This window comes from Lemur catta, chromosome 15, assembly GCF_020740605.2.
Source record: "Lemur catta isolate mLemCat1 chromosome 15, mLemCat1.pri, whole genome shotgun sequence".
Taxonomy (NCBI): Eukaryota; Metazoa; Chordata; class Mammalia; order Primates; family Lemuridae; genus Lemur; species Lemur catta.
Window position 1 is genome coordinate 55801052 of NC_059142.1, and position 23744 is coordinate 55824795.

At 48.5% G+C, this 23744-nt stretch overlaps 1 protein-coding gene across 2 annotated transcripts in view; it reads left to right on the forward strand.

Annotated features, from left to right (window-relative positions):
- RPTOR (regulatory associated protein of MTOR complex 1) overlaps positions 1-23744 on the forward strand; it is a 272593-nt gene that overhangs the window by 42263 nt on the left and 206586 nt on the right. For both annotated transcript variants that reach the window (XM_045569639.1, XM_045569640.1), the window contains one exon: positions 9903-10005. In XM_045569639.1, coding sequence (XP_045425595.1) covers positions 9903-10005 — 103 coding nt within the window. The remainder of the gene's footprint in view (positions 1-9902; positions 10006-23744) is intronic.

Genomic DNA, 23744 nt, shown 5'->3' on the forward strand with positions numbered 1-23744 from the left:
GGTGCACGGCCGTGGGGGCAGAGGGGGCCTCGCTGAGGAAGGGCTGCCTCAGTGCTTCCTTTAGAGGCCCCGGCTTGACGCGAACTCGCGATGCCCTGAAGAATGTCATTTTTTATTTTGAAATTGTTTTTAAAGAAAAAATAACCAGTCTAAAGATTGTGTTTTTGAAAGGCTCTACTTGACATTTTGATTGTTAATTATTTTTGTAGATCCTTCAGGAGCGTTTGGTTCCTGTGCTGGGTCATCTGTGACTGGATTCGTGCACCTTGTTTGTAGACGAGGTTTTGCTTTGTTCAGGTGACGCAGCCAGGTGCTGATGAAACGTGGCCGCCTTCACTTTGTGTGTTACATGTTTTTTCAACACTTGGTGAAATTAGACCAGATAGAGACTGTTAAAGAAAAAAATATTTTGGGCAGTTAGAATTGCAAGAATGTGAAGAAGAAAGGTATACGGTGAGCAGCAGGCTGTAAAACATCTCATGCTAAGAGCCTGAAATTTGTAGCTGGGGGGTGTTGGAGCCACTGGTGAAGATGAAACTGCGCCATGTCCTGTACGGTTCTGGGCTGTGGCTGGATCACAGACCACGGTTCGCTGCCAGCTCAGTTTAGTAGGCGCTAATCCCCCAAGGGTGTGCGTCTGCGCTTTCCCTCATCAGCAGGACTTTGGAGGAAATTGAAATGTTGCTGTTTGTTATTTCATGTTTCTAATCCTTGCCACCTTTGGCCTTGTCCTGTGCTAATTCCTCATTTAGAATTCCTTTGAATAATTGGGTCACGAGGTAGTTCTGACATTATTTTGTTAAGCTGAGGTTTGCTAAGCCATCGTTCTTATGTAGGTGGCAGAAAATGCCATTCAGAAAGAACATTGGAATCCACTCTGGCTGGGCTGAGCAGAAGAGGAATTTGTCAAGGATCTCATGGGGACCCGAGAGCCTGACCCTGCAGTTACAGCAGACCCCAGGGGGCTTCTGTAGCTGCAGAATGACTTGGCGAGGGACCCTTGGAGGGACTCCAGAAGCACTGCCACTGCCTACTGCAGGGCTGGGAGCCCCTGCCACACGGCCTACAGGCTGCAGGGCTGGGAGCCCCTGCCACACGGCCTACAGGCTGCAGGGCTGGGAGCCCCTGCCACATGGCCTACAGGCTGCAGGGCTGGGAGCCCCCTGCCACACGGCCTACAGGCTGCAGGGCTGGGAGCCCCCTGCCACACGGCCTACAGGCTGCAGGGCTGGGAGCCCCTGCCACACGGCCTACAGGCTGCAGGGCTGGGAGCCCCCTGCCACATGGCCTACAGGCTGCAGGGCTGGGAGCCCCCTGCCACATGGCCTACAGGCTGCAGGGCTGGGAGCCCCCTGCCACATGGCCTACAGGCTGCAGGGCTGGGAGCCCCTGCCACACGGCCTACAGGCTGCAGGGCTGGGAGCCCCTGCCACACGGCCTACAGGCTGCAGGGCTGGGAGCCCCTGCCACACGGCCTACAGGCTGCAGGGCTGGGAGCCCCTGCCACACGGCCTACAGGCTGCAGGGCTGGGAGCCCCTGCCACACGGCCTACAGGCTGCAGGGCTGGGAGCCCCCTGCCACATGGCCTACAGGCTGCAGGGCTGGGAGCCCCTGCCACACGGCCTACAGGCTGCAGGGCTGGGAGCCCCTGCCACACGGCCTACAGGCTGCAGGGCTGGGAGCCCCTGCCACACGGCCTACAGGCTGCAGGGCTGGGAGCCCCTGCCACACGGCCTACAGGCTGCAGGGCTGGGAGCCCCTGCCACACGGCCTACAGGCTGCAGGGCTGGGAGCCCCCTGCCACACGGCCTACAGGCTGCAGGGCTGGGAGCCCCTGCCACACGGCCTACAGGCTGCAGGGCTGGGAGCCCCTGCCACACGGCCTACAGGCTGCAGGGCTGGGAGCCCCTGCCACACGGCCCCAGGCTGCAGGGCTGGGAGCCCCTGCCACACGGCCCCAGGCTGCTCATCTCTCTGTAGAACGGAGCTCTGTCGCAGGGTCCATAATCTGATTCCTGGTCGGTGTGTCTGACAGTGGGAGCCCGGGTCACATGCTGGCCCCTTAACTGTAAGAGTCAGAACACAGTTCTTTCTGTTTTCTACCTTAGTGCGGTCGGACCCATAGCATGAGTTGTCAAGATGTACAGACGGTGTTGAGAAGATTGTGGGGACCGCAGAGGGCAGGTGTCTGCTGCAGTTCCCTGTGGGCCATGTTAACAGACAGCTTATTACTGGGCTTTCGCCCTGGAGACCTTTGATTTACCTGTGTCTTTCATTTCTCACGCCCACTTAGCAGCACATGCTGTTACCCATTCTCTTTGAAACAGAGGTTTCTTTCTTTCTTTTTCTTGCTTCTTGTCCCTTTCCACTCTTGCCACCCTAGCCCAGCCTTCTGACTTCACCATGGCAGCTTCCCGGCTGGTTTCCCTTCCTCCATCCTCTTCCTTCCCAAGCGCATGGCAGCCCTTATCATTGGAGTTAGTGGGTTTCTGCTGTGGCAACTGCGGGGGACCCCCTCGCCAGCTCCTGGTCAGAGCCTGTGTTGTCGGAACCCACCCCACCCTCCATTGGGAGCCGGGGCCTTTGAGAGCAGCTTCCCAAGACACAGGCCACGCAGGGGCTGGCGTGGGAGCAGAGCAGGGCGCTGAGCACGGAGACTTCGCCACGGGCTCCTGTCTTCCGCCTGCCCGGGAGCCCTGCGCACTTTTGTCTGCCTTGGGGTTGCTTCTGTGGAGCCCATACCGTGGGTGACATGTTGCGGGAAAATGACGAGAAGGTAAATTAGTCCTGAATGAATGACTCAGTCCCATGATGATGTTGCTAATTTTGATTTGCATCAGGAGTGGTAAAACTGCTGTCCGGCATTTTATCAAATAATAGAAACCGGCCGGGCGCAGTGGCTCACGCCTGTAATCCTAGCACTCTGGGAGGCCGAGGCAGGTGGATCATTTGAGCTCAGGAGTTCGAGACCAGCCTGAGCAAGAACGAGACCCTGTCTCTACTAAAAATAGAAAGAAATTATATGGACAGGTAAAAATATATATAGAAAAATGAGCTGGGCATGGTAGCGCATGCCTGTAGTCCCAGCTACTCGGGAGACTGAGGCAGGAGGATCACTTGAGCCCAGGAGTTTGAGGTTGCTGTGAGCTAGGCTGATGCCACAGCACTCTAGCCCGGGCAAAAGAATGAGACTCTGTCTCAAAAAAAAAAAAAAAAAAAAAAAATAGAAACCTCCAAACAGCCTTGAAATCAATCCATTTACTGAACTGGACAATCTTGTTTCCATGAAAGAAATTTTAGCAGTGAGCTTTACCTTGTGTCCTAAACTGAGGAGGAGGAAAAAAATACATTAGAGCCCTTTGCACTACTCGTTTGCCAAGACCAAGTACTTGCTGATTATGTGGACCAGAGTTCTCAGGAGACAGTTGACAGCACGGTCTCTCTCTGAGTGGCTTGCTGTGGCCTGCACTGCATTCCCGACACCCCCCAGCTCCTTCGTTACTGTGGATACTGAGTCTAGGCTTCAGCTAACCCGACAAGTTATTTTCCATATCTTCAGTGTGTAGTAACTATTGTATGTTCATGTCCATACTCATGAAGAAATCCTTGACTGTGGTGGTAAAATCATCTTTGTGACTCCCCCACCCCGCCTATAGAAGTGACAGGTTTACAGTAGAGCATTTGAAAGCACACGCAGCAGGCCCAGGTACCAAGAAGACAAGAACAGTCACCTGCATTTTCCCTCCCCGAGAGCAGAGCCACCGTGACTTCTTGTGTTTCATCCTGTGACTTTGCACCTGTGTGTCTGCACATTGGGAGTAATAATTATGGATACAGCTTTGGACCCTCCTCGTTTGATTCAGTTATGTTGGAGCATGACCCACGCCGGTTCCCAGTCTTTGAAAATATGTCTTTTTTAACAGCTGTATTGAGATACAATTCACATACCACGGAGTTCACCCATTTACCAGCAGTCGTCAGCAGTTGTGCAATCTGAAGGTCTGTGTTTAAAGGCTACATGACGTTCTTTCACCTGTCACCATTTAGTGTATGTCATTTAACTCAGCCCTTCAACTTGGACCTTTCAGCTCAATAGAATAAATTTTACCATATTTGGAGTTTAGGTTTTTGAATTATTTGGAGTTAATTTGTAAGTGCATATATCCTCATGTTATCCCTCTGTGACAAATAATTTCACTTATTTATTTTCACTTGTTAGGTGAGGAAACTGAATAGTTAATTGATTTTTTTTTTTTTAATTTCACCCTATAAGGTGTTACAAGAGGAGACAAAAAGGTGGTTCTTGTCCCCTGGCTTGGCCCCTCGAGGGTGGGCTGGCTGCACACAGGCTGTAGGGACACAGCCGCCCGGGCTCGCAGAGGCGGCACCAGGGCCGGCCATTTGTTCATGGAGGGACCACAAAGGGATTCAGTATAGAATTCCTTTAAGAAGGGAATTTCTTTAGTTTGTTTAAAACAGTTATGATCTCTATAATAAACTTTTTTCCCCAGAAAAAACCTAACACCTTTAAAGTGAGCTGTGATAATTCCTTTTATGAAACTTATTTTGCATGCGGTTCTTATTTTGACTTTCAGAAACCTAAATTTCTTGAGGGTCTGTGATGCTGGAACCAAACCCACGCCACGCCACGCCTCCTGCCCGTCTGTGTGGTGCGGGACGGGTGGGCGAGGCCGGGCTGCTGCACGTGCCCTCGCAGAGGTGGCGGCGGGTGAGGCCTTGTCGCGGGTGCTGAGGACGGACCTCTTCTCTCGTCCTTTGGATTAGGGTGTTGGGCAGGCTTGGAGGCAGATTTTAAAAGCAGTGAAATACAGACAGAACTTGGTCTAAAAAAAGATTACTTAAACCTATACTAGGCGTCTGACTCGAGGTAACAAACTGAGCTCTAAATTCAAGAGCCACCCCTCATTCCCAAGCCCCATCCAAGAACAAAGGAGCATGAAAAGAGGGAGACTGCTGCGCCCTGTCTCATTTTGTACAACAAACAACTGGGCGCAGAAGTGCAGTCTGGTGTGCTCCTTGCTAGGCCGGCTGTGCCTCCTCCTCGCAGTCCTCGGCACGCTGGTCCGCCTCCTGCACAGCTTGCACCCCCCTTTCCTCGAGGTGTAGCTGCTCTCTTTGCTGCGTGCTCCAGTTTCTGACTTTCTTTATAAATTATGCATTTGTGTAGCTTCGGCTTTGCTCAAAGTTTTTGCTTGATGCTCTGAATCCTAATGAGTGCTCCTGGGAGTTGGGTGGCTCTGGCTTCAGACACCCAGGGGACAGAGTGTTGTGACAGGTAGGCCAACCCCACTGTGCTTCCTGTTCGTCTTCCACAGCTCTCACTGTGGGGGACAGAAGGTAGCCATTGGGTAGTTAACCCCCTTGTGATTTGGTTTGGATTCTTTGGTGCCAGGCGTTGATATATTTTTAACCAGTGAGGTGACATGTACTTCAGTATGTGGGCTTTTGAGTAGGGGGTGTCCCGGTCTACAGGGACACTTATGAGCAGTTCTGAAGTCCAAAAAGCTCTGAACACCGGAATATTTTCACAACTCATTTGGTGGCAAAACTTGGCCTGACCCGGGGTGAGACTTGATGCTCTTTGTGTGTCCCGTGGAGAGTGGATCTTTGTGTTTCACTGTGGAGACTGTAATGGTTTTGAGCCCTGGATGCTGCTCCAGACCCTCCTGGCTATGTTACGAGACAGGGTGCAGGTTCCGTGTTATCTTTTTGCAAATCTGAAAACATCTGAGCTTCAAAACACATATGGCACTGGAGGATTATAAAGGAAACTGCCCAGGCTGTTGCAATACTGTCAGGACCCCACTGGCTGATGGCCCCCAGCCTCTCCCGTCTACGACCCACACTGATGTGAGACCTTTGGGTTGGGGCACAGACTTTTAAGGAGTAGCTCCGGCCTTTACGAGGTGCTCCTGGGATGGCTGGAAAAGCCAGTTATGAGTCAAAACTTCAGGATCTGAAAAATTCGTGGCACCTAAGAGGTCATCTCCATCCACCCTGCTCTAAGGATGAGGAAATTGTTCAGCTGAGATTGAAATTAACCAGCATGTCCTAGGCCACACATTGTTAGTGATCACTTAAAGTTTTATAGTTTCTCAAAATGATATTCTTTTCATATTCAGCATTAACCCCTGGGGACATAACTGTGCCATCTTAAATTGCATTGCAGAAGAAATATTTTAAAAAGTTGAAAAAGCTTATTTTATGTACTCCTTTGCAATTTTTGGCATATTAAATTTGATAGCCCTTACATTTTTAAAATTCCATAACTGTGTTATTAAAAACACTAATCTGGAATTTTGGGAATGAGGTTGCCATAGAAATGAATACAAAATACCAAAAAGACATTTTAGGTATAGCTAAGAATTTAAAACTTGCCACATTTGAAATTAGGCCAACACCATTAAAATTTGCAAAGGAGTGAGACATTTGATTGGCTTAAAGATATTTACTGGTGATGTTTTTGGAATTACATTTGTAGCTAGATATTAGAGCAAATACATTTTTCTAGGTCATGTGTCAATGTCTTCTTGGTGTTTTCCACGTTTTCTTAAAAGTAAATGTAGGATATCGGGTTTGGTGTGTATTGTATAAGCAAGTCAAATGACTGTAGTGTCGCTAAGGTTCGTGCTCTCTGACTGCTGCTTACCGTTAAGCAGACAAAGAGAAGTGTTGCTCTAGGTAACGCTTGGCCAGCCAGGAAAGGCCATCATCTCACTGAATGATTATTGGGCATCTGTTAGTGTTTTGTCTAAGGGACTCACAGATCTTCAGAGATAATTTTTACGATTAACTCAGAACTTGTTTATTTTACTGAGAATTATTTGTTTTAAATTATTAACTGCAGCTGTAGTGGGGGAGGGACTGTAGCTTGTCTAGAATGACAGCTGAAGTAGCAGATATAGGAATAAAATCAGAGATGTCTGGATGCTGCACCAGGGCCCTGTGCCAGCCTCTGCCGGCTCCCCCAGCCAGGGGCTCGGAGGGAAAGGAGGTGCAGCCCCGGCAGCAGGGCCTCTCAGCCCCGGGAGCTGGGTGCAGTCCCGCTCCTCCTCTCACTGGCTCCCTGCACTTGCACAGGTTCCTCACTCTGGATGCCTCGGTTAGGTGGGGTCACTGCCACCTAGTTCGTGGCCCTGTAGTGATGAAGGGAAGTGGACTGTGAGCTCAGCTGTGCAGAGTGCCGGGCAGTGAGGCAGCACCTGCCAAATGGAGGCCAACCAGAAAGCCCCAAACCTGGCTGTGGGCTTCCAGCCGCTGGGGAAGGAGGAAGAGGACAGAGTGGTCGGTTACTGAGTGTGGGAGCCCAGAAAGCGGCTCTGCTCCCTTCCTCCTGGGGCACACAGGGAACGCCAGCTCCAGAGCAGCGGCTGGAGCCTTTGGCCCGAGGAGCAAGGGCCAGGCCAGGTGTCCCTTAAAACATGCCTCTAAATCGGGACTTTGTGAGAGGAGCCTGACATCAGTTTAAGGGAGATTCTCTTTGCAGATTAAGGGCAGAATAAGAAACCAGTTAAGCTGTGGTGAAGTAGTTAGTCTGTCGAGAGTGGCAGAACCTGATCCGCATAGATGGTTTTCCCTGTGGAAGGCTCACCTTCCTGCAGAGGGCCCTGGGGGTGGGTGCAGGCAAAGCCACCTTTTCCCTAGCAAGCAGCTTGGAACTTGCTCCAGGGTTTGCGTCCATGCCTGGCCCAGGCCTTGCAGTTCCGTGTTTCTGAGTCAGAAACACCCTTGATTTAAAATGGCTGCAGGGTAGGTGTCAGGAGTCATTCACCACGGCCACAGGCAGACCACAGAAATGTTTCCACGAAACATCCGGTTTTAAGCAGCTTATCCTCAAAGGCTGAGTTTGCTATAAAATAATTGATCAGCTTTATGGGATTATTTATAGTGGTCACTTAAATATTGGAAGATGACTAACAAATACCGTGACTTTTGTTGTTTTCTGATGTGCAGCCCTTTCTCTTGACAGTAGGCAGAGGGACCGTTTGTCCCGAGTGATTCATAATGAGAAGATTCTGGCATTTGTCATGGGAAGATGTCCTCAAGTAGTATCATTAATAAATACCGCAAGTAGTATCATTAATAAATACCTTTTCTTAAAGTATAGGGAGAGGAAGGACTGACATACTCCCTTTTCACCCATACAGCTTTAAATTCTGGTTTGAACAGAGGAATCTTATTTTGATGTGATAAATATTATATTTAAAATCAGTAGCCATCATCCTTAATGATGAAGTATTTATGACAATCTCATTAAAATCAAGTGCAAAGATCTCCACTGTCATCATTTTGTAATTATTAGTGGCGTTATTTTGGCAGTTTTGGTCGGTGCACCAAGATCTAAAACAGAAACACGAGGCGTGATCTGTTGGGAAGAACGAGGCGGACTCCCCGTGTTTCGTGGCTGTGGAGTAGCCTGACTGTGCACTTACAGCACCTGAAGAGAACCACCAGAAAGCAATTACAGTTAATTAAGAATTTAATGAAATGACTAAACATTATTCTTATATATCAGTGGTTATCAATAAGAAACTGTTATGAGGAAATACATGTATGAATATTTCCCCTAAATACTCATGACGTATCTAGGAATAATCTTTTTTAAAATGAAAAATGAAAAAAATTAATATATATTAGATGCACATATTTTTGGGGTACATGTTGATAGTTTGATATATTCCTATAATCAAATCAAGGCAATTGAGATATCCCTCACCTAACTGATTAATTTGAAAAAAAATGGATGAATATGAAATAGCTAAGTAAAATTTAAAAATTTTGAGGATGAAAACTGACCTACCCAAGTACTATGAAGTCTAAAGATAAATTATTTAAATTAATGTGATACTAGTAGAAGTACTGGTTGATAGGTTCATGGAATAAATTTGACTACCCAGAAATAGTTTGGTCCATATGAGAATTAATGTATGCCAAAGGACTCCCCACACACCTGTGGGTTTGGGGGAGATTATTTAATGGGGACTGACACAATTAGCTAGTATTTTGAGAAAAAAAATTAATTCTCATTTTGTGTCATCTACTGAAATAACATCCAGATGGGCTGAAGGGCCAAATGTAAAACAAAAATAAAAACACTGGAGCAAAATACATGTATTTCCTCATTCAGCAAATAGTTAGCACCTGGTCTATACCAGGTTTCACTCAGAGGAGTCGACTCACATCCTTTGTGCAGCCTCTGGTCCACTGATTGGTGTAGACGGGCTCAGGCCTGGGTTTGCCGGGGGGCTCTACCCTGATGGGGATGGGGTGTAATGAGGGTGTTCAGAGAAGGCCTCCCCAAGAGATGGGTATTTAAACTGAGGTCTGGTTTGAGGGCCAAGAGGTCGATGCAGTCACGCTGACAATTCATAAAAAAGGAAAGATACAGTGAATGCATACTTGAAAACATATTCAGCCTTACTAATGTGAAAGAACGCAAGCTAACTCAATGTGATAATTTTTCTCATCAAATGATCAATGATTTTAAATAATGAGAACAATGATAATGTGGGAATGTAAATTTGTGCAACTTTTTTGCAAAGGAATTTGGCAGAACATATCAAGTGCATTAAAATATTTATATCTTTCAATCACATACTTCCATTTTAGGAGTTTTATCATAAGGCAGACTGAGAAAAGCTGCTCCCGTCCTGTCCCCCTCCCCATCAGCCCACCCTCCTCTGAAATCCAGTCTTCAAACAAGGGAGTTTTCCCTGCACTAGCACCGGGGTAGCCCAGGTGACAGGGGAATGAAAGAAGGGCAGGTGGGGGCAGGCGGGTGGGGAGGGACTGGGTGTTCTGGGGACATTTTAAAAGCTGGGAAAATGTGTAAGTGAGTTCCATATGGAAATACTTGGTTTTTTTCCTCTTGTGTTTCCAGATGAAGACAGTCAGTGTTGCCTTAGTTTTGTGTCTGAATGTCGGTGTGGACCCTCCAGACGTGGTGAAGACCACACCCTGTGCGCGTTTGGAATGCTGGATAGGTAAGTGCCGGCCCCTCCCTCCCACTGCCGCCTGGGCAGGGCTTTCCCACCACGTGCTGGGCCGGGCCTCCGGCTGGTCTATATGTGAGGACTTTATTTCTTTTTGGAGTTATGTAACCTGTAAGTAATTTTAGATGTCTTCGCCTATGATTTGTAGTGGAGAAAGTATTTCTAGGAAAATTAATAAAATAATGATTATTGGGTTATATAATTTTCTCCTTTAAATTTGCCCTGTGTCTGCACATAATAGTAGGTATATACTTTAAAAAAATTGAATGATAGTTGCATGCAAATATATTTATAGAAAAGATAAACCGAACCATTTTCAGCAAAGCATCACATGGTATATAGTGGATCATAATAGCAATAATAATGGCCAGTAGTGCTTGCAGTGTGCCAGGTACTGTTTGAAGCACATGATATTTATTAAGCCATTGAATCCTCACAGTAACCCTGTGTGGTAGATTTTATTATTAATCTCCATTTTAGAGCTGAGGAAAATGAGACGTAGAGATTAAGAATTTGCCCAGAGTTGTTCTGTAAGTGGCAGAGCTGGGATTTGAACCTCTGCAGCCCACGTCCTGAGACTGTGTTTTAGCGTAAGACTCCATTCTAGCCATCTGTAAGTGTGCAACTCAGTGACAGTGAGCACATGCACAGCGTTATGCAGCCATCATCGCCGTCCACCTCCAGAACTTCTCACAGTCCCCAGCTGGAACTCTGTCCCCCAGTACCCAGCTCCTCACTCTCCCTTGGCCTGGTGACCATCGTTGTGTCTCTGTCTCTGTGAATTGGACTGCCCTAGGTGCCTCATATGAGTAGAATCATGCAATATTTGTGACTGGCTTCTTTCACTCAGCATAATGTCCCCAAGGTTCATCCGTGCTGCAGCGCGTGTCAGAATTTCCTTCCTTTTTATGGCATCCTAGTATTGCACATTCAGTTTACCCCCTCATCTCCCGCTGGGGGACACCAGGTGGGTCTCACCTTTCGGCCATTGTGAACGGTGCTGCTGTGAACACTGGCGTGCAAATGCCTGTTTGAGTCTCTGCTTTCAGTCCTTCTGGGTACACACCCAGCAGTGGAATTGCTGCACTGCGTGGTAATTCTATTGGTAGTTTTTGAGGAGCTGCGATACTGTTTTCCACAGCTGTTGCACCATTCTACACCCCCACCAGCAGTGCGTAGGGGCTCCCGTTTCTCCACAGCTTTGCCAGTACTTGCTTTGCTTTTTGATAGGAGCCATCCTGGTGAGCGTGGGGTGAATCTCACTGTGGGTTTTGTTGTTGTTGTTGTTGGCTTGTCTGTTTTTGAGACAAGGTCTCACTGTGTTGCCCAGCTGGTTGTGAACTGCTGGGTTCAAGAGATCCTCCCTCCTCAGCCTCGGGAGTAGCTGGGCTGCAGGCAGGCTCTGTGCCGCTGAGCCCTTCTGTTTGTTGTGGTTTTGACTTGCCTTTGCTCAGTGATTTGTGATGTTGAGCATCTTTTTACGGGATTATTGGCCATTTGTATATCTTCTCTGGAGAAATGCCTATTTAAGTTCTTTGTCTGTTTTTAAATTGGATTGTTTGTTCTATTGTTACTGAGTTATAGGGGTTCTTTATATATTCTGGATATTAGTCCCTTATCAGATATATGGTTTGCATAATGTCTGCTGTCTCTGTTCTTAACCATTATACACTGTGTCTACTTTTTTTCTTTTAGCATCAAGGTTATTGAGATACAATTTATGTATGGTAAAATTCACCTTTTGTAGGTATACATTCCTGTGACTTTTGACAAGCATACACAGTTGTATGACAAATGCCACAGTCAATGTATGGAATATTTCTGTTACACCAAGAAAAGTCCCATGGGGCCCTTTGTAATCAGTCCCCTCCCTTTTCTCTAGCCCCTGGCAACCACTGATCTGATTTTTGTACATGCTGTTTTTCCTTTTATAGAATGTTATGTAAATAGGATCATATAGTTTGTAGCTTTTTGTATCTTTCTTTCATTTAGCGGAATTAATCTGAGATTCATTCATGTTGCTGGATGTATTAGCAGATTTTTCCATTTATTCCCTTTTATGGGTATGACACTATTTGTTTATCTTTTTTTTTTTTTTTTTTTTTGAGACAGAGTCTCGCTCTGTTGCCCGGGCTAGAGTGCTGTGGTGTCTGCCTAGCTCACAGCAACCTCAAACTCCTGGGCTTAAGCGATCCTCCTGCCTCAGCCTCCCGAGTAGCTGGGACTACAGGCATGTGCCACCATGCCCAGCTAATTTTTTTCTATATATATTTTTAGCTGTCCAGATGATTTCTTTCTATTTTTTAGCGGAGATGGGGTCTCGCTCTTGCCCAGGCTGGTATCTGTTTACCAGTTGATGGAGGTTTGAGTTGTTTCCAGATTTGGCAGTTATGGATAACGTTGCTATAAAGCATTTGATCTTTGTGTGGACATGTTTTATTTTGTTTAAATATTTAGGACTGGGATTATTAGATCACATGTAAGTATATGTTTAATTCTTAAGGAAATTGCCAAACTGTTTTTCTGCTGTACCATTTTGCATTGCTACTAGCAACGTCTGAGAGTTCCTATTGTTCCACATCCTCACTAGCACTTGGTATTGTCAGTTTTCAAAAGATAAAAAATAGTAATTATAAATAAAAGTCTTTTATATTTACCTTCTTATTTTCTATTTTGAGACTGTTCATTTCTTTGCTTAGATCCAAGTTTCGACCTGATGTTGTAATCATCCTGCCTGAAGAACTTCCTTTAGCATTTCTTGTCATGCTGGTCTGCAGGCATTGCATTTTCCCAGATTTTTATTTGAAAAATTCTTCATTTTGTCTTTGTTGTTGGAAGTTATTTTTTCTGGCTGTAGAATTTGGTGTTGACACCTTTCTTTTAGTATTATACTTTAAAATAGTCACCCATTGTCTTCTGGCTAGCATAGTTTCTGATAAGAAGTCTGCTGTATTTCTTATTTTTGTTTCTCTGTTTCTTTTTTCTCTGGCAACCCAGATTTTTTTACCTTTGGAGTTTTAGTAGCTTGTCTGTGACATATCTTTTTTGTGTTTGGTTTTTGGAATTCATTTTTATTTTTTGTTAAGAGATAGGGTCTCTCTATGTTGCCGAGACTGGACTCAAACTCCTGGGCTCAAGCAGTCCTCCTGCCTCAGCCTCCTGAGTAGCTGAGCCTACTGGTGTGTGTGACCATGATCGTAGAATTTATTCTTTCTGAGTTTCTTGGATGTGTAGCTTGATGCCTTTGTTTTTGAAAAATTCCCGGCCATTATGGAAATATTTCAAATATTTCTTCTTCCTTGTTTTTTTTCCTCTTATAGGACTCAATAATATATGTGTTAGACTGTTTGGTGGTGTATCACAGCTCTTGGATGTTTTCTTCTGTTTGCTCTCATGTTTTGTTGAGCTTTCCCTTATTTGCATCTCAGTCTACTGATAAACCAGTCATAGGAATTCTTTTTCTCTGAAACTGGGTTTTTCATTTCTGGACTCTCCATGGACTCTATTTTAGTTTTTATATCTGCTGAAATGCATGTTGTCCGCCTTTTCGTCTAGGTCCTCCATTATATTTATTAACCGTTGTTATGTTACAGTCTCTGACCTGTAGCTCAGAAATCTGGTTCATCTCTGAGTCTGACTCTTCTGATTTCTTTATCTCTTGACTGAGATTTGCTTTTTCCTGCTTTATGTGTGCTTTATACATTTTGATTGCATGCTGGACATGTGGAAGAGTAGTGGAGGATGAGGTCAGTGGTGTAGTCAGTAGTCTACTCAGGAGTCCGCTGGGGCTGGACTGGTTGTTGCTGTGGTTGTGCCCACTGTGGCAGAGGCTTCATATTCTTGGAGCGATTAGTTGGTCTTTGTGTCTGTCAGGGTTCTCCAGAGAAGCACAAATGGTAGCAGAAGTGTGTGTGTGTGTGTGTGTGTGTGTGTGTTTGCACTTGCATGTATGTGTAAAGAGCTTTACTTCGGGGAGCTGGCTCGTGTGATTGTGGGGGCTGGCAGGCCGGAACTCCCAGGCAGGAGCTGATGCTGCTGTCTTGAGGCAGAGATTTCTTCCTGGGAAAACCTCAGTTTGGCTCTTAAGACACTTCAGCTGATTGGACGAGGCCCACGCATGTCACCAAAGAAAATCTCCCGTGCTTCAAGTCAGCCGATAAGCAGATGTGCAGAATACGTTTATAGCCAAGCCGAGCTTCACGTCTGATTGGGTCTCTGCGGACTACAGCCTGGCACAGTGGGCACACAAAGCTGACCGGTACCGTCCTTTTGCTCACGTGTTAGAGTGAGTGTGCGTGTGCCAGAGGCTTTCCCCAGGGTTCCTGCTCCGCCTCCAGCCTGAGTGGTGCCTGCACACCCGCCTCACCGAGGGCCCACTCTGGCCTCTCTCCTGGCGCTGGCTGTGCATTGCTGGTGACTCGGTGCCGGGCTTGTGGAGGGATGGACATCCTCATCTGGCCTCCCTGTGTGTCTGGGCCTTGTGTGTGTGCAGTTGTGGCGTTTTCACTGCCCCAGTGGTAGCAAACCTCTGCCTGGTTTCAGTATAGCATTCTGTGCCCGAGGCATTTTCTGCCCCCAACCCTGGGTAGACCTTTCTGCTGCTTCCCTCAGCCTACCCATCACTGATGATTTTTGCCCGTGTCCTGGGACGTTTTCTGTGCTCACCACGAGCAAGACAGGCTTTGTCTCTGTTCCACCCCCCTGCCACCCTGGTGCAGTGGGTCTGTGCCTGCACTTTGTGGGCAGGGGCTCCTGCTTCTGGCCCTGGGGGCTTCTGGCCTTTGCTCGCTAGGAGAGGTCTGTGAGGGCAGGGGGGCTTTGTGCCGCGCTCGAGTGCTGTTCGGCCCGGGGGAGCTTTCCTCTGCTCAGCCTCCCGTTGCTATTTGCCACGAGGCCCGTGGAGGCACGTGTTGGGGAGTGTGAGCACCCCTCATCTGGGACCCCCAGCCTTTCCAGACTGGTGTGCTAACCCACAGGTGGGCTGTGAGGGTGTGTTGCCGTTTTAGCTGGTTTCTTTTACTGGCCTGTGCTCTCTCTTAGGTGGAAGCCACGTGTGTGTCCGTCTCTCTCTCGGAGGGGACAGTCCTTGTGGGTTCAGGTTATTTTCCTGCCCTGCAGTCTCAGCCCTCTGATGGGCGCAAGACAAGTTATGATGTTGTTGATTATCCCATTTTCTCTTGTTGATGGGATTGGGTGACTTTTTTTGTGGCTTTCTGCATCCTAAGCAAAAAAAAAGTTCTCTTTGTTACTTTAACAAAAATTCCAAATTATTCTAAACTGAATTGGGAAAAAAAGTTGTTTTTCTTGCTTTATTTGCCTGTTTCACTATTTGAGGGTATTTCAGGATGACAGTCTTTTTTTTTTTTTTAGAGACAGAGTCATCTGGGCTAGGGTGCAGTGACATCATCATAGCTCACAGCAACCTCAAACTCCTAGACTCAAGCAATCCTCCTGCCTCGGCCTCCCAAGTAGCTGGGACTACAGGTGTGCACCATCATGCCTGGCTAATTTTTCTATTTTTAGTAGAGATGGGGTCTCGCTCTTCAGGCTGGTCTCAAACTCCTGAGCTCAAGCAATCCTCCCACCTTGGCCTCCCAGAGTGCTGGGATTACAGGCATTACCTGGCCTAGCATGACAATCTTTATCTTAGAGCCTCCCTGGCCCAGCCCAGGTTCCTAGTCTCCAATACCCAGTGACAGAGTAGCCGTGTTCTGTGGCTGATTTCCTTAGGCGCTTTCTTGGCTGGCTCCTCTGTCCTGGAGACTGTGCTGGTCGGAATTGACTTCTCAGTAGCTGCCACTGGCTGTTTCCACTTCACGTATCCCTTGTCACCCTGAATTTAATCAGTTTTCTGTTTTCTCCCTGTTTAACTACTCTTATGCTAGGTTTTGTAGAACAAGCCTTCCTGATCCAAATTCCCCTGTGTGCTCCACCGTGTAGGCAGTGTGCCTGAGGGCGGAGCTGCGCTTTCTGGGCTGAGAGGCCTGAGTGTGTTAGGTTCTCGAGGGTCATGCGCACCCCCACGACCCAAGAGAGCTCCCCGCAGTCTCTTTGATCGGTGTTTCCTCAGCGTTGATGAAAAGAATTCTGCACCTCCTTCTCCATGTCAAAATCCAGCACATGAATAGATTTTTTATATTGTGTTTTTAAATTTTTTTCTGCAGTTTAGAAATGTAATCTATGTGATAATTTCAACTGGATTTTGACTTCAGAAGGGCATATGCTTTTTCTAAGTTGAAAAATTTTCATTTGGCGTTTATTAAAAAGTAGGTGGGCCTGGTCCTGGTGATGGTGATTTTAACTATATGGGATAAGAAAAAAAGTCCTAGTGATTGGATTCAGGAAATTTGCAGTGGTGCCTGGCTGTGCACATTTTATTTTTTATTTTGAAAAAAGTTTTAGAAGTTGCCAGTGTGGCCCTAAGCTGTTTTTGCCTGATTGACTGAGAGTAGGCTGCTGGTGTGGGGGCTGCTGGTGTGGGGGCTGCTGGTGTGGGCCGGGCCACCTCTGGGCTCTTCAGTGTGATTCCTGCCACAGGGAGTTTCTCTTTCCAGATTGAGTCGGTGCCAGCATCAGGAACGAGCACAGATGCATCACTGCGTGGGAGCCGGGGGCTGCCGTCGGGCTTGCTGGTTTGTCCCAGTAGCGTCCTTTGTGGCCGAGGATCCGCTCAGTGCCAGGCTTCCAGTCTCCTCTCCCTGGGCCTGGAGCCTCGAGTCTCGGGACCTTGGCGCCTGCAGACGCAGCCTCTGTGCCGGGGCTGCCCTCCTGTTTGCTGATGGTTCCGTTTGGGTCACGCGTCTTTGGCAGGAGCGTCACAGGAGAGAGCTGCTTCCACGCGGGGCGTAGCAGGCGGTGTGTGGTTTTGATTTATCCCATTATGGTTATGCAACTCTTCTCACTCGATTAAGCTGGCGCCTGCCGGACTTCATTGTGAAATTCCCCTTTGTAGTTGATGAGTATTTTCGGGAAGAGGTGCTTTGAGCATGTGTAAATGTTTCTTTCCTCATCACTTCCCAATTTGTTCATTTTGAACTCATGCTCTCGTTTTTGATTCAGTGGATTCTAATCCAGTGCTGTCATTTGGTGTCTGCCAGCTGGTCACTGGAGCCCATCCGGGTTGGCCTCCGAGGCCTTTTGTCTTGTTCCCATCGTTCTTCAAGCACTTCCGTACTTTGTCTCATTCACCTGTTTCCCTGCCTCATTCCTGGAGTCAGCCAGTTCCTCTACATGGAACAAGCAGCTGAGGTCTGGCACCAGGTGTTCTCACTGTGCGCTGTTGCTTCCAGGACTTTGCTCGCTGGGCAGAGCAAGGGAGTGCACGTGCGTGTACACAGCGTGTGTGTGTGTGTGTGTGTGTGTGTGTGTGTGTGTGTGCGCGCGCGCACGCGTGTTTCCGTGTGCACACATTTGTCTCTGTTTACACGTGGGCCTCCCATTCCAGCCTAGCGGGGTCTTCCCATGCAGGCAGCTCCTCTCCGGCAGGCGGAAGGCTCCTCCCAGCCATCGCCACTCCTCTAGGCTCCCTCATCCCGTACTGTCCCCCACGGTGTCCTCCCGCCCCGGCCCAGCACCCGTACGGGTCACCCCGCTGCGGATACACCTTTCTGCAGGCTCAGACTTGACAGCCCATTCCAGGCCACTGCAGTTCCCTTCGTCCCGGAGCAGGTGCCGCCCTCACCCACACCCACCTCGTGGCTTCAGGATTGTTTCAGAAGGGATGTCAGCATCTTCAACACCTGCCTGGGCTTCATGCGTGGCTAGCCCCGGGGGTGATGACATCCCCATAACCAAGACTGAGAGTTGGGGCCCAGCTGGGGAGTAGTGGGGTTACATTTTGTATATGGTGGGGGCTTCTAGAATCCTCAGGGTAGAGCCGGCTTCCAGCGGAAAGCTGCAAGGGCAGGTTGGGTGGAGTCGGGGCTCTTTGTGGACTGGAGGACTTGGGGAGGGCACTGCGTGGGATGGACAGTGCCTGGAGGGTGGGGGGCAGAGCCAGGGCTCTGGGGGCAGAGACAGGTGTCAGGCCCAGGCGGCCCAGCGGCCAGCAGAGCGAAGGGTGTGAAGCAGCTTGGCCAGCCAGGCGAGGAGGGGGATGCCAGTGACGAGGACCCAGGCTTGGTGACGGTTCATTCTGCCCTTTTCAGGATAAGAATGACTGGGCAGGTCCTGCTAGGGAGTGGGCCGTGGGGGAAGCCTTCCTTATAGGGATTGGTGTAATCAAATATCTTACAGAGATGCTTCCTTTGAGAAGCAGCAACTCAGTGTTTTATATTTGGTCTTAGCATTTTGAGCTGTCACCAGAAATCAAAAGATTTTGCATTCGTCAAGACTCCTCCGGGTTTATTCATTCCAGCTGCGCCACAAGTTACTTAACTCTTTTGAGCCTTAGTTTCCTCATCTGTAAAGTGGAGCTAATGATGGCACCTGCCTCATGGCTGGAGGGGAATCACCTGGGAGCACCCAACACCCACATCCTGCCCCTCGCCCGGCCCACTGAGGTGCGCGTGGGGAGTGTGGGCTGCCTGCCGCATCTGGGCCTCTTCTGCTCCATTCCATGTGGCTGAACTCAGGAGAGAGGTGCAGTAAACACGCCTCACTGCACCCCGGTATCGAGTGTGGCAGCCTCGGGACAGCTGTGCAGTCCGAGCTGACGTCTCCAGCAGGTGTCTGGTAGGAGAATGCGCGAAGTTTCCTGTCTCCGTGTGTCGGGTAGCAGGCCACCTGAGCTTGGCTCCAGGCTGTGACGTGGGGCATTGCTTTTGGGTGGGGCAGGCCGGGGTGGACAGGGAGATGGTCTGTGTGCTCTGGTCTCAGAGACAACAGGTATGGGAAGCGTGAGAAATAGATGGATCCCGACTCTTCAGTCTGTTTTTATGTACCTATGCGTGCACTACCTAAGCCCTCGTTGGAGAGCGGGCTCCTTCCAGAGGCTGAGGGAGAGCAGGTGTCGTATTCACGAGTGAGTAAACAAGATGACGCCCGGCTGCTGGGGAGTGACCGTGTGGCCTGTCTGCTAGGTGGCGTCTCCCTGCTGTAGACGTTCCGATGTGAGGTGTGGGCCGTGGCTGGCAGCCTTGGGAGGAACGGGCGTGGCCGTGGCTGGCAGCCTTGGGAGGAACGGGCGTGCAGGCCCCGCACGAGGTGGAGGGGCAGCGTTTTGGGCGCGCCTGCCTTTCCCGCTCTGCCCGGCTGACTGCCGCTGCCTCTCTTCCCACCCGCTCCTCATCCCTCTAGATAATGAGATGCTGTTTCATTTCATGGAAATGACACTTGTCTCTTTTCAGAGAAGCAGGGGAGAGGCTGTTTTGTTTTATAGCCCAACATTAAACGCTACAACAGTAATACTAAAAACAGTCGTGCTCAAGAACGATGCATGCTCCACACTTGTGGGGGACTCTCTGTGTTTGACAGTGGAGTGTAGACGAGCGGAATGCTGAGCAGGGGAGGTGCAATTTAGCTGGAACGGTTCTGTGTGCTAGCCAGTGGTCGCTGTGCGTCACACGAGGTGAGAATGCAATAGGTTTGTCAGATGCGTGGAAACCCTATTGTCCCGAGGAAATATTTGGGAGGCACTTACCGTTGTTTTTCTTTTATTCCTTAGAAAAAAGCTTTTTCTTCCTCCCTTAGTGTACACAGGTGGGCATTAAGAGACCTTGTGTTGATGAGCTAAAAATAGTAACAGTCACCTGTGTGTGGTGCTTGCTCAGACTTTGTGGTGATTCTTGGAACATCGTGGGATCACAGATCGGATAGTTGGTCAGCAAGCATTTGCTAGGTGGAAACTTACATGTTAAGCGCAGTGCTGTGTACGAAGTAGTGCTCCTTGCTGTCCAGGTACTTAGTCGGGGAGGTAGGACTAGCGGGGACCAGTGTGAGGTCAGCCTGAGTGGCCTCGGGGCTCAGGAGGTGCTGCAGGCAGGGGAGGTGAGAGCCAAGGCCCGGGGGAGGAGAGGAGCCTCACCTTGGAGGGCTGAGTTTTGGTGCAGCAGCTGGGCTTCCCCGGGCATGGGGGGGTCATGGCCCCTGTTAGCGGGGGCCGGTCACTGCTGTGTGCTCCAGGAGAACTCTGGGCCCACAGCTGGAACCTGGGCTCTTTGGGGCTTATGGCTTAAATCGCTGTTTTCTCTGTCCGTTGACGCTGGTGTTGCAAGGTAGCATCTCCGTTTCCCTCTCTGAAGGGGGATGGGTTGGAGCCTGCCGCCCCTCTGCTTTCCAGAGTGAATCGTGTGTCAACCACGAGTCCTGTATTTTAAAACAGAGCATCCCATTGGTCCCCTCAAATCTGTTGAAAATCCACCCAGCTGCTGCTCTTGTCTAATACAGTAATAGACAAGACGGGGACTTAATTTTTTAGTAGATATGTGGGGAGTGATGGAGGCTAGGATGGGACCAGGCCGTAGGAAATAGCTCCTGTGGAGTTACGTACAGGTCCTGGCTGCCAGTGGAGCTTCCCCGGCCCGTGGAGCTGTGTGGCTGCAGGCCGAGCTTGGTGCGACGACATGCCTCTCACTGTGTACATTGCGAACTATAAAATATATAGAGATGGCATTATGATTAATAAGAACAGAGTCAGTAAAAATCATTTCTAATTTCAAAGTAGCCCTTTTGGCATTATGTATTTTCTCAATCAAAAATTAGTTGTTCAAGGCTACGCAACTAATTAGTGGCAGAGTCCTTGAAAGGCATACAGAGAAATCTGCACTTGATCTAGTAGGCAGTACTCAGTTAATAAGTCAATTAACAAATATTTATTCAGTGTCTCCTACATGCAGGGTACAAAGAAGTACAAAGATTCTTTGAGCAGTGAGTTCTGCGTGTTTTTTTAATGTTTTTACTGAACTCTAGCAGACGTGCAGAGGAGTGCAGCTGGCCTAGCCTGTGCAGGAGCTTGACGCATTTTCCTAGATTGATCATACCTTTGGGACCCAGACTGGGGAGCAGTGTCACCCGTGGCCCAGGAGCCCACCCTTGTCCCCACCAGCCCCCTCCCAGTTCATAATCGTGTTTCTGCCTGCCCTTTACTGAACGGGCATGGGCAGCAGGCACCTGGACTTCCGAGGCGGGTGCTCAGCCTGTGCTCACCTCGGGGGGCACTGGTGGCCCTGTGCCCGGTCACCACCCTCTTCAGGAAAATCAGCCAGATTCAGGACCCCAGCGAGGAGGTGGGAGGGTCTCTTGGGACCATCACACAGTGCTGTGGGTTGTGCAGACATGGTAGCAGTTGGTGATGGGACGCCGGCTGTTTTCAAGGTAAAAGGGGTAGGATGAGTAATCGAGCTGTCTGTATTTGAAGAAGTTGGGGAGGTTAAAAAAAAAAAAAAAACTGAAGGAAAAAGGAAGCTCCTCTCTTGAGGTTGGCTGAACACGAGCCCCATCATAGCCTCTGTGGCCTTGGACAAGTCATGTGACTGCTTTACGCTCCCCTCTTTCTCCTGTGCCATGAGGTGGGCTGGACCAAGTTCCTCGCAAGGTGAAGTTCCAAGTGTTGTGAAAACGCGGAGGGTTATGCTGAAAATCCCCCAGAAAGGAAAATCTATGAGAAGCTGAAAGTTCTATACAAATGCCAGCTAACGGTCTGCTTTTCCTCCCACCACCCGCTGCACTGGTTCACTCCCACACTCACGTGCTGTTCAAGGTCAATTAGTTCTTTCCCAGGCTCCTCTTAAAGCAAAATAGAAACCTATGAAGGCATTAGGAGAGTTTTATAGGACAGAACTACAATTAAAAAATTTTTTTTTGCATATATATGAATTCATTGTGAGGAATTGTCTTGCACAGTTATGGGGGGTTGATTCAACAAGTCTGAAGTCCATAGGACACCCCATGGGAAGGCCAGGTGACAAGCCAGCTTTGGCAGGTCTTGAGCCGAAACTAGTTGTTCACAGGTGGGAGTTTCTCTACCTGGGGGATGCCAAAACCGCCTGTAAAGGCTTTTCAATTGAGTAAGTTTTACATTTCAGCTTAAATCATAGGTTCATTAGTTTTCGCAGTTGACCTTAATTACCCCCAGCCTTTCATTGTCTTTTGTCAATATCTGTTTTCATTGTCTTTTGTATTGATATATTTTCGATGTGTCAATAGCACTCAACAAGAGCCACTCACCTTGAACTTCTCAAACCCCTACGTTAGCTTTACAGGTGCATGATTTCAAATTTATGTTCTGTCCACTTCATCCCACATTCCCACTTCAGACTGATAACATCGTCAGCAATATCCACCCAGGAATTTAATTTTAGTTTATTTAAATTATAGTTAATTGAATGAGAAGTGCATTGTTTTAGTTGTCCGTATTCTTTCCCCTCTCTGCTTCTGCCTCTCATATCTTCTCTTCTCCCACGCAGTGTCATATTCTTGGGAGGAAACCACAAAATCAGTTGACCACAGGGATTCACAGTGGTAGGAGGTGGCAGCCCCCCTTGGTTGGTCACAACCTGATGAACAGCCAGCAGCTGCCCCCACCCCCAGGTGGACAGGTGTCCTGATCTGAGGCCAGGGAAGGGCAAGTGGGCCCTTGCTGTGCTGCCTCTTGTAACGAGGCCCAGGGGTCTGCGGGACCTTGTTAGGTCCACAGAGCAGTGTGGGGGGGGACCTTGTCAGGTCTGCAGAGAGTGGCAGCCGCTCCCTCTTCCCTGGGGCCCTTCCCACTGCCCTCCTTGCGACTCTGGGGAGGGTAGTGTGGGTGAAGTTCAAGGAGGCTGGCAGCAGTGCTTCCTCGACTGGTAGACTGGGAACCCTTCCCTCTCGGCCTCCGCCTGTGGTTAATTAAAGGGTGTGCGTGGTGAGCCGCCACTGACAATTGTGATGCATGGACAGGCCTTTACTCTCGTGCAGAGGAAGCTGTTTCTGTTCTTTTCACCGTGGGTTACAGCCACGGGCCACTGAGCACCCCGGCTGCTGCACAGTTCAGCATGGACAAAGGAATCATTCGCTCTCCAGCCGGCTCCATGTGGTTGAAAAGCCCTCCACGGCCGCTGTTTGACTGGCTTCTGTTTGTGAAAGCTGTTTTCTGCTTCCCTTTGCTTCGTCAATGCACTTAGGTGGCCGTTAATTTTTATTTTCCTGATCCCAATCCATTTCTATCTCTTACTAGTTTTGTGGTTCAGATCACAGCAGAGTTCATTTGGGTTGATATAATTTTTTGAGACCGCAGCACTCTGTTCCTACCAGAACAAAGAAAAATGAAGATTAACATCTAATTTCCTAAGTTATTGATTATTGATTTGCCACAGTTCTTCAGAGAAGGTAGACGTTCACCAAGTTTTCCTCAGCCAGAGGTGCTCACTGGGGGACCAGGCTCTTCTAGAGCCACTGCGTTAGAGTTTCCAAAAGGGAGGCCTGGCGTCTCTATTTTGAAAAGTCCATGATGACTTCGACGCATCAATGGGTAAAGAAGATCTCTTCCAGTTATAAAATCCTGTTACCTAATTTTATGATTAATTTTTGTTTATCAAAGTAACACATGCACATAGCTAAAAATTCAAGTAATACTAAAAGCTGTGCAGGCATACCTTGGAGATATTGCAGGTTCGGTTCCAGACCACTGCATACAAATCTTTGGTTTTCCAGTACATATAAAAGTAATGTTTATACTATACTCTAGTCTATTAAGTGTACATTAGCATTATGCCTAAAAAAACAATGTACATACTTTAACTTAAAAATGCTTTATTGCTAAAAAATGCTAATGATCCTCTGAGCCTTCAGCAAGTCATAACCTTTCTGCCGGT